The sequence below is a fragment of the Papaver somniferum genome, chromosome 11 (assembly GCF_003573695.1).
Source record: "Papaver somniferum cultivar HN1 chromosome 11, ASM357369v1, whole genome shotgun sequence".
In the NCBI taxonomy this organism is placed as follows: Eukaryota; Viridiplantae; Streptophyta; class Magnoliopsida; order Ranunculales; family Papaveraceae; genus Papaver; species Papaver somniferum.
In genome coordinates this window covers 91,603,005-91,613,413 of record NC_039368.1, presented here as the reverse complement: position 1 = coordinate 91,613,413, position 10,409 = coordinate 91,603,005, and the positions used below count along the sequence as shown (strand labels likewise).

At 34.8% G+C, this 10,409-nt stretch overlaps 1 protein-coding gene across 1 annotated transcript; it reads left to right on the top strand.

Annotated features, from left to right (window-relative positions):
• The first annotated feature begins 6,835 nt into the window (after positions 1 to 6,835).
• Positions 6,836 to 9,151, top strand: LOC113324774. The gene is made up of 4 exons (XM_026573063.1): positions 6,836 to 7,361; positions 7,407 to 7,729; positions 7,829 to 8,109; positions 8,287 to 9,151. The coding sequence occupies exons 1-4, from the start codon at positions 6,836 to 6,838 to the stop codon at positions 9,149 to 9,151; spliced, it is 1,995 nt and encodes a 664-aa protein (XP_026428848.1).
• Positions 9,152 to 10,409: the final 1,258 nt, after the last annotated feature.

The window sequence follows — 10,409 nt, the reverse complement described above, 5'->3', positions numbered from 1 at the left end:
CAAAACTCGTAGGTATTTCTGTGGGAGACAGATTTATCTATTCTTGTAGACTTTTCTATGTGATACAGATTTGTTTATTAAAGTCTTTGACTTTGGGTCGTTGCAACTCTTAGTTGTGGGTGAGATCAGCTAAGGGAATCAAGTGCGTAGTATCCTATTGGGATCAGAGACGTAAGGAGCGCAACTGTACCTTGGATCAATGTGAGATTGATTGGGTTTCAACTACAGTCCAGGCCGAAGTTAGTTTGTAGTAGGCTAGTGTCTGTAGCGTCTTATTACAGTGTATGTTCAAAATGGGTTTTTTTGTATTTGCGGTTTCCTCGTTAACAAAACTTCTGGTGTCTGTGTTACTTCTTTTCCGCATTATATTTTGTTATATAATTGAAATATCACAGGTTGTGCGTTGAATCGATCAATTGGTAAATCCAACCTTTGGTTGTTGATTGAAATTGATTGATCCTTGAACATTGGTATTTGGTACCGTTCAAGTTATTTCTCTTGTATTCAATCAGGCTCGCAAATTTCTATTTGTTTGAGTAAGGATTGAATCGAGAAATTGAGATATAACTCTCTGGTATACTTTTTATTAAGATTGAGTCTGACTGTCTAGTTGATTCTCTTAAAAGTATATTGGAGTTTGTCCATATAGATTGCTAAGCGAAACATTGGGTGAGGTTGTTTTACCCCCACTTTTTCAGAGGGATTTCGGAAATATTGGACATATCATTTCCAGGAATTATGAAAACCGATTTTGGGCATTTATTGCATATGTTGAGAATATTCGGTTTTGGAAATTCCTTGGTGTCCAAACATCCTTGTTCTATAAATACCTAAGTTTGTGTCTCTTGCAAACTATCCTAATAACCAGGCAAACTTCATCTTTTTGTTTTTTGTGGTGGAGCCGTCTATCCGGAAAGGAAAGTACCCTAATTAGGCGAAATCTCTTACGACCGCTCGTTTAAAGACTTTTGTGGGATCAAGAATCTCTACGAGTACCGTTGGTGGGAAACTAGATAATTGCAGTTTATTAGTTTTCGATTGATTTGATTTACTAATGGTTGTTGAAATTTTATTGAACCTAGTTTGTTTATTCTTGAGAATCTTCTCTTCTGATATAAAATTCACTCAAACTAGATGGAAGTTTCGACAGGATCTTTAGAACTGTTTGTAGATTTAAAGACATCTTGTGATAATCCATTGTTAACAAACTCTGTTCTGTGTGCGATTGATCACAAGAGAATCAAGTGGTGTTGTGAAGGTTTAATTGAAGATTTAAAGACGAAGAAGATTTCTTATTGGTTTCTCAAATCTTTGTATAGGACAAACCTTGATCGGCTGGGATCCAACTAGAATTGGATCAATTCGATTGATTAGTTGCATGAGATCAGTAATGCCTAATAGTTCTCTTGGGTTCTATTTTGATTATTACAAATCATAATATTATTACTTAGGTAATTGAAGATTGGATCGATCTAACCAGGCAAAGGAGTTTATTAGATTAAACGCCTTTGCATATGACTTGAGATATCTTTATCTTGAAGAATCAATAGAGTTGTTACCAAACAGATTTGTTGTTCCTTTACTGTTTGGAACACGATCCAAAGGAATTGTTCCAGTGCGTGCACTTATTGAATGTCAGAAGCGCAGGAATACTGAAGAAACTAAGTGAACTTGGTTTCGTTGCTTGGTCTCAACTATACGAAGTTGGTTTTGATTTCGTATAGCGAATTAATTATGAGAGTATTCAATTCTATACTAGGTCCCGGGGTTTTTCTGCATTTGTGGTTTCCTCGTTAACAAAATCTTGCCGTGTCATTTACTTTTATTTTCCGCAATTCTAATTATTGTTATTATAATTTAAAGTAAATTACACAAACGTTAATTCCGTATTACTTGATAGTGATCTTATAAAGTTTGATTAAGTCCGAACCTATTATCAAGTAATCACACTTTGATTGTTGTATTATCTCGATCTCGTATCCATAGATGATCACACAAAGTGTAAATACCGATTTGTCTTATTGTCTCGACTTTGTCCATAGACAATCACTTTCAGTAAGAAGACTTACATGTGGATATTTTAAAGATTGTAGTGTATTTGTGTACCCTCGTCTTTTCAATTGGTATCGGAGCAGGAAAACACGAAAAGATCTAAAAATTTGTGTTTGGTGCGATCCAACCTATAAGAGATGAATTCGAATTCACATGAATCGATTTCAATTAACGTACCGCCAAGATTTGACGGAACAAACTATCTATGGTGGAAATAGGCTATGAGATCTTTTCTTTAATCACGAGACTTGAATACATGGCTATTAGTCGTGGATGGTTATAATCGCCCGAAAGTAGAAAATTCGGAAACTGAGTTTAATCGCTTAGTGGATTATACTAACGAAGAAAGCAGAATTCAGATGGTTTGAATGCTATTATACATGTCGTAAGCCGTGATCTACAACATCATGTATCAACATGCCAAACTTCAAAGGAAGCTTGGGATAACCTTCAGATCGTATTCGAAGGTAACACATCAGAGAAAGAAGTTAGACTTCAAACTCTTACTTATTATTGGGAAAACCTTTGAATGGATGACAACGACACTTTTGCATAGTTTCATATTAAACTCTCTGAGATAATTAATGCTTCTTTTTCTCTTGAAAAGACTATTTCTGGAAAAGGATATAGTATGCAAAATTCTCAGATGGTTGCCATCTAGATACGAATCTAAGAAGCATGTAATCATAGAAGCAAATGATCTGTCAACACTTTCACGAAGCACACTTGTAGGAAAGTTAAAGATCTTTGATCATGAATCACAGTCTATTCAAGATAAAGGAATTGCTTTTAAAGATGCAAATCTTCCAAAAGCTCCAATGGAGAAAGATCGATTGATAGATGAACTGATTGCGGAAAATTCTGATAATGAAATTGAAAAATCATTATCATTAATCACTAGAAAGTTTCGATATCTCTTAAATAAAATAAATAAGAGATTCATAAAAGATATTCATCGATCTTCTCGACCCCATGATCGAGTTCCCGTCAAGAACAAGAAAGATCAGGTAGAAGATGATGAATATCAGCCTCAATGCTTTAAGTGTAAGGGTTTTGGTCATATGGCTAAAAACTGTCCTAATCTTAGGAAATACACTGGGAGCAAGGCATTGGTTGTAACTCTAGACGAGACCTCTGATTCATATGCTTCTGAAGAAGAGGAAACAACTAATATTGCACTAATTATCAATTTGATTCCCTCTTACTCTATTAGTGATTTAACCATTATAAAAATGGACATATCTTCCTATATTGAAATTTTGTTTAATGGTAAAGGGAAAAATAAGACAAACTGTAAAAACTGTCTCAAAAACAGGATTGCTAAAAGGTGCATATGCAACTCCAACCAATCTCAATATACTTTGTTAATTCGAGGTACCAAGAAAAGACTTTTTCATACGATACTAGATCAAGGACACACTGGTTGTTTCAAAACCCATAATGAGAGAAAATCTCATACTAATACCACCTAATCGGTATTAGAATTACATCCTCACCTTGTGTGCCGAATATATGTGTGAGGAAGTAAGAATCAAGGCACTTATGTGTAGATTATGGGAATAAAATCTAGTAATTGAAAATATATTTAAGATATTCGTATTTATAGGAATATTATATTTTCGGAAGTATGAAAAATATAAAAAGATCATTCTCCTTATTTGGTCATTCCTTGTCTGAACTATGAATCAGGATCTGATGTCTTCTCTTGAAAAGGTGCTTGATATGAAAGATCTCTTTAAGAATAAGTCTGCACCTCCTCTGGATGTTGAGAAACCTAAGAGGAAAATCAAAAAGAGAGATTTGCTTAGCAAGAAGGAAAGAGAGAATATGCTGAAGAAAGATCAATGTATTGAAGTATTGACACACTTTGTGTTCAATCAAAGACAGAATTACATGTTCTTGCAGAATCCTTCACGAAAACATCTCAACTACAAGAAATTCTGGTCAAGCAACAAGGTTACCTACTTGAAGAAATTCACAAGCTGAGGACTGAAAGTAATAATCTGCCTTCCTCTAGCACTGATATGAAGGATTAAGTTGCTCATAAAATAAGATTAGATTATTTTTTTAAAGAAAAATATACAACGGTTTTTGATTTATTTTGATTATTGTATAAGGTCTATTTTGAATAAAATTATCATTATTTATGAAAAAGATTATTATTTTATAATTTTTCTTGTGATAGTATCCGATTACATAGCCTGTGCTTGAATGTTTATATTATTGTTATATGTTTTCGATTTATGAGATGTATGATTTCGGTTTTCATAACCTTAATATTCGATCTCATATGATGTGAACCCTTATGGTTTGTGTGACTTTTTGATTTAGCGGGATTAAGTTCTAGCCCATGTTGGTAGGATTTATCAAAGGATCATAAGGTGTTCCGATTGGGACTCATATGTAAAAGTCACAATATGTTGAATCAATTTGTGTTTACATGATTTATGTTTAGCATAAACATATGTGTTTCAGGTTTTAAACTTTTGTTATTGGCATGCATTAGTTAAAACCGATTCAACCTTTCTCTGGTAAAGGTTGCTCTTTTTTGTTGTTCTTTTGTTCTTGCGAGGGAATGACAACATACTGGGGGAGAGTTCTAACTTGAACTTTCCCTTAATTATATATCTTTCTGGGGAGAAGAGGATGCGGAATCTAAGGTAACGAATTTGTTAGTTAATCGTTTTCATCTTTAAGAAAATCCTGCTTATATTGCATATATTTTGCTTTTGCTTAACAAAATTTCGGTACAATTGATATTTATTCCATTATGTGTGTGTGTGATTCAATTGTTTCCGGTTAAGAAAATCTGTGTCAATTTATTTGACTTATTGTTTGGTATCTTTTTTATTGTTTTATATCAAGTGTTTTTGCTTAACGAAATGTCGGTGCAATCGCGGTGCTATAATGTCCATGTAAGAAAAATAATTGTCCAAGTCAATTTATTTTGGTTTGTATGTATTTTTTATGGCTTAACAAAATACGAGATCATTTTTTTAGTCCAATTCGATTTCGGATTACGGAAACTAAGTTAATTCTGATCTTAGTTAGACTTATCAAATTGAAGGATTCGGTTTTTCAAGTCTAATCGAATGCCTTGACAAGAAATACTAGTTAACTAACTTAGTACTTGTATTGTCTAAAGTGAAAGGTCTAAGTTGTTGTCTGAGTAATTAGAACCTGATGAGAAAAATAGAGTTAATTCTGATCTTTATTTTGGTCGTATTGAAATAAGCGATTGTATGTTTACAATCGTTTTAACAAGGGAACTAAGTCTCTTAGTCAAACTTGTTAAACTATTAGGGAAAGTTGCTTCGGGCAATTGTTTCTTTGATAACATATTAAAACTAAATTACTTGTAGTTTCGGTTTTGATATTGATTATCTGAAGTGGTATGTGAAACCTTCGTGCTTAACTCTTATAGGTTGTACAAGTCTTTTAGATTTGTAAGATCCTTTCGGCTTGACCTTTATTTGCTCGAACCTTTGTCATTTTTTGATAAAAATGGGGAGAAATATATGGAGTAAACAAGTGATTTGATTACCAAGGAAAGGACAATTGTGTTTAAACGTTATATCTAACGAAAGAGTAAAGCATTGACTAAGGGGGAGAAACATATCATATTGTTGTTTGTAGTTATTTGGACTAGAAAAGGGAAATAACAAAGATGTGCGGATTGAAAATCTACCTGTCTCACCTTTAGGGGGATTATTAGCTTTGTTGTTCAAATGTCAACAACGACATTTATTAATTGAATATATGCAGGTTATTGTGTTGTTGAAACTTGGAATCAAGCGTATGTATAATGAATTATTGTAATTTGTTTATCCATATGTATTAAGAGTTTTGTCACTAAAATTAACAAAGAGGGAGATTGTTAGAGCATAGCTCGATTGAACCCACCAAGCGTTGTCATGTCAAGTTTGGTTGTCATATTTTAGTGAACAAAACTCATCCAAGAGTCGCTTGATTATGCACTAGATACAACTTCGTATAGGTTAGAGTAGAAATATTAGGATTATGAGATATACAAGTATTACCCGAAGACCTAAAGAATGTGAAGAAGTAACGAGCTACAACGACGACATCCTCCTCCTCTTGAGGTTAGTAATATTTACTTGAATTGTTTCATTCCTAAAGTATCTTTTAAGTCGTGCTATATTGAAAACATAACTGCGAAGCTGTGAATGATTATACTCTAGTAGTGAGACATGTCACATGATCATAGTATTAAGGAATTAGAATACGAAGTACAACGCTTATCTTTTGAACTTCGTATATATGACATCGACATAATCGTATGAATGTTATTGTGATTATGTGTATGGGTAAAGGTGAAGATTTCATCCTAGGAAACAATGTTTCCATTTATTTAAAGGAAGTGCATTCATGAACTTGTTTTATGAATCGAAAGGGAAATCGCCAGGCTTATTGGTATTGTTATTCATTGCATATATTTGGATTGCCAATATGTGTGAGTTAGTATAACCGATCATAATTTATTATGTATCTTGGTATAACTAATCACAGTGCCTGACTTATGATTTGGTACGACTAGTTTTTATTAATTAGTGGAACCAATCCTAAGTAATCACCTGAGATGGTATGATCGATATTTGTAATTGGTGTGACCGATCCTAGTAATTGATGTGACAGATCACAAAAGAATTGTGTAATCGATCCTTGCAATTGGTGTAACCGGTCCTAGTAATTGGTGTAACCGATCCTAGTGACTTGTGTAGCTGAAGTTTTTCGTCAATATGGCTTTTCTGATTCTTGGTACATGTGGGTTCTTAATATCCTTAGCTCAGCTCGAATTTCTGTCATGATTAATGGCTGCCCTGAAGGTTATTTCAGTATTACTAGAGGTCTGCGTCATGGTGATTCTCTCTCACCTTTGATCTTTGTTCTTATTGAAGATGTTTTAAGTCGCAATCTTTCCAAGTTGTTTGCAAATAATAGTATGAATGTTATGGTTAGTAAAAAAGGAGTGGCGCCTACTCACTTACTTTTCGCGGATGATATCCTTATTTTCTGCAAAGGAAATCTTCATAGTTTGCAAAATTTGAAGAATATGCTTGTTTTGTATGAATGTGCGTCTGGTCAGTGCGTAAACTATGCAAAGAGCAAGTTTTATTTTGGAGGTGATAGAATTTCTCGTGCTATTGCTATTTCTAACTATTTCGGTATGGAGAGAGCTATGTTTCCGGATAAATACTTAGGTATTCAATTGAAACCTGGAATTGTTCGGCATATTCACGTTCGCCAAGTGGTTGAGAAGATTATGGACAAGTTGGCTGGCTGGAAAGGTAAACTTTTATCATTTTAAGCGAGGCTTGTGCTAATTAATTCAGTGATTTCTAGTTATGTTATTCATTCTATGGCTGTTTGTAAGTGGCCATGCACGGTTATTAAGCAAGTTGAGAGGCCCATTAGAAATTTTCTTTGGTCCGGGGATGCTGAGAAACGTAAATATTTTACGGTTCTATATGATGATCCATGCCTCTCAAAGCGTGAAGGTGGTCTTGGCATTAAGAAGTTAAATGATGTTAATATGGCTATGCTAATGAAGCTTTGGATTTCTATTCGGGATTCAAACAAGATTTGGGCCAGATTTTTGAAGGCCAAATACTTTAAGATCAATGGTAATCTGATAAATTATAAGTTGGGTTCTTCGGTTTTTCCTGGAATTCGCTTGGTTTACAATTTTGTGCAGAAGCATACACGCTCAATTATAAGTAATGGTGCTAATACTTCCCTATTTTTTTATAATTAGTGTGGTGATTTTTCTATTGCGCAAAGACTTGGCATCACTTCCAAAGGCCCTAATGATTTTAAGGCTAAAGTAAGTGATATCATTTTTTATGGTGCTTGGGTTATTCCTGAAAAAACAAGAGATTTGATGATTCGTTGTAATATCGATGTGGAAAACTTGCCGGTTATTGCTGGTGGTGAGGATTATAAAATTTGGGATTTAGATAGCAAAGGCGTTTTTTCAGTTAAGTCGGCTAAGGCCGCTCTTAAGATGCGGGCAGAAGTTGTTCCTTGTGCAAATATGTTTACTAGACAGGTTGTGCACCCTACCTTGAGTGTGCAATACTGGAATATTTGGGCCAAGGAATGTTGTGCTAGTGAAGACAATATTATTAAGAAGACTAGTAGGAGCATGCCTAATATGTGCCGCTTATGCAGGAAAAGTTGAGAAACTCTTAGCCACATCACTTGGAATTGCAGAGTTGCTAGGAGGATTTGGGCTTGGGTGGCTGGAATTTTCAAGCTGGATCCAAATGAGGACCTGGTGGACTCGTATAAGGCTGCTAAGGGTCGAAGTAGAATGATAAAGGACCCGTGGTTGGTTGCAAATCTTGCAATTGTCACGGAGTTATGGAAGTTACGTAACAAGTCTTATTTTGAGAATATGGTCGTTCAATGGCTGGGCTTTAAAGGGAGAGTTTATCAGGTTATTCGTGATAATTCAATTAGAATGACAGGCCACGTGCATAATACTTTAGAGGAATTACGCATTCTGAATTATTTCAAAGTGCGACATAGATCATGCAAAACGTCTACTCCAATTGAGATTAGTTGGACTCCTCCTAATCAAGATGAAATCATGATCTGTTGTGATGGTGCTTCTTTCGGAAACCCAGGCCAAGCTGGTTCAGGTGTTGTTTTCCGTGATGCAAGTTCGGAAGTGCTTGGTGTTCTCTGTGTTGGACTTGGTTGGAAAACAAATTTCTACGCGGAAGTTTGTGCGATTATATATGGTGCGATTATGGCTAAGAGATGGAATCTGCGGAGTATTTGCATTCGTTCTGATTCGAAGAGTTGCATTCAAGCTTTTCAAAAGGATGAGCTGCCTTGGCAGCTGGTGCAGAAGTGGAAAATTGCGAAGTCTTTCTACACCAATGTTCGTTATATTCATAGCTATAGGGAGGTTAACTTTTCAGTTGATGCCTCATCCAAGCAAGCCCGTTTGCTGGCTGAGGATATTTTTGAGTTTTTGAGGGTAGGCCAGGTTTTATTCCATCTGTGGAATGGCCTGGAAGGGTTTATTATCGTTTCAAATAGGATTTCCAGTGAGTGGCCTAGCGGCTAGTCATTAGAGAGTCCTAGTCCATGTACAGTTTTTTCGCTTTTTTAATTTTATTTGACCGAGAGAAAAAAAACCATGAGTCTATGGTAACTGGTCCTCGTAATTGACGTAACCGATCCTAGTAACTTGTGTGTTCGATCACAAATAAACCATATTAAGGTAAAACCGATCTTTGTGATTGGTAGAACCAATTGAACCCATGATTGTGAATTGATAATTGATCAATCACATAGTTGTCTTGGAATACACATGAACCAATTCCAACTTGTTTGGAAGTGTGGTATAATTGATTTCAAGATTGTAAATATGAAAGTGGATTTACAAAGAAAAGATGTCAACATACTTTGAACACGTACAGTAACTCTTACCTTTTATTGTTCAAAGATATTGCTTATAACTCAAGGAGATCCCGGTCCGAAATAAATTAAGAATCTTTTAATTAAGGTTGTTAGTTTTATATGCTTTAATTACCAGCAATTAAATGCATATCTCTATAAAATAATAATTAGTAATGTGCATTTACTAATTGGAGATTTTCTATTGAGGGATTTCGGAATATTGGACAAAGCATTTTCAGGAATTATGAAAACCGATTTTGGGCATTTATTGCATATCTTGAGAATATTCGGTTTTGGAAATTCCTTGGTGTCCAAACATCCTTGGTCTATAAATACCTAAGTTTGTATCTCTTGCAAACTATCCTAAGAGCAAGGCAAACTTCATATTTTTGTTGTTTCTAGTGGAGTCGTCTATCCGGAGAGGAAAGCACCCTAATTAGGCGAAATCTCTTACGACCTCTCGTTTAAAGAATTCTGTGGGATCAAAAAGCTCTACGAGTACCGTTGGTGGGAAACTAAATAATTGCAGTTTATTAGTTTCGATTGATTTGATTGACTAACGGTTGTTGAACTTTGATTTCACCTAGTTTGTTTATTCTTGAGAATCTTCTCTTCTGATAAAAGATTCACTCAAACTAGGTCGAAATTTCGACGAGATATTTAAAATTGTTTGTAGATCTAAAGACATCTTGTGATAATCCATTGTTAAAGACTCTGTTCTGTGTGTGATAGATCACAAGAGACTGAAGTGGTGTTGTGCAGGTTTAATTGAATATTAAAGAAGATTTGAAGACGAAGAATTCTTATTGGTTTCTCATATCTTTGTGTAGCACAAACCTGATCGGCTTGGATCCAACTAGAATCGTATTTATTCGATTGATTAGTTGTGTGAGATCGGTAACACCTAATAGTTCTCTTGGGTT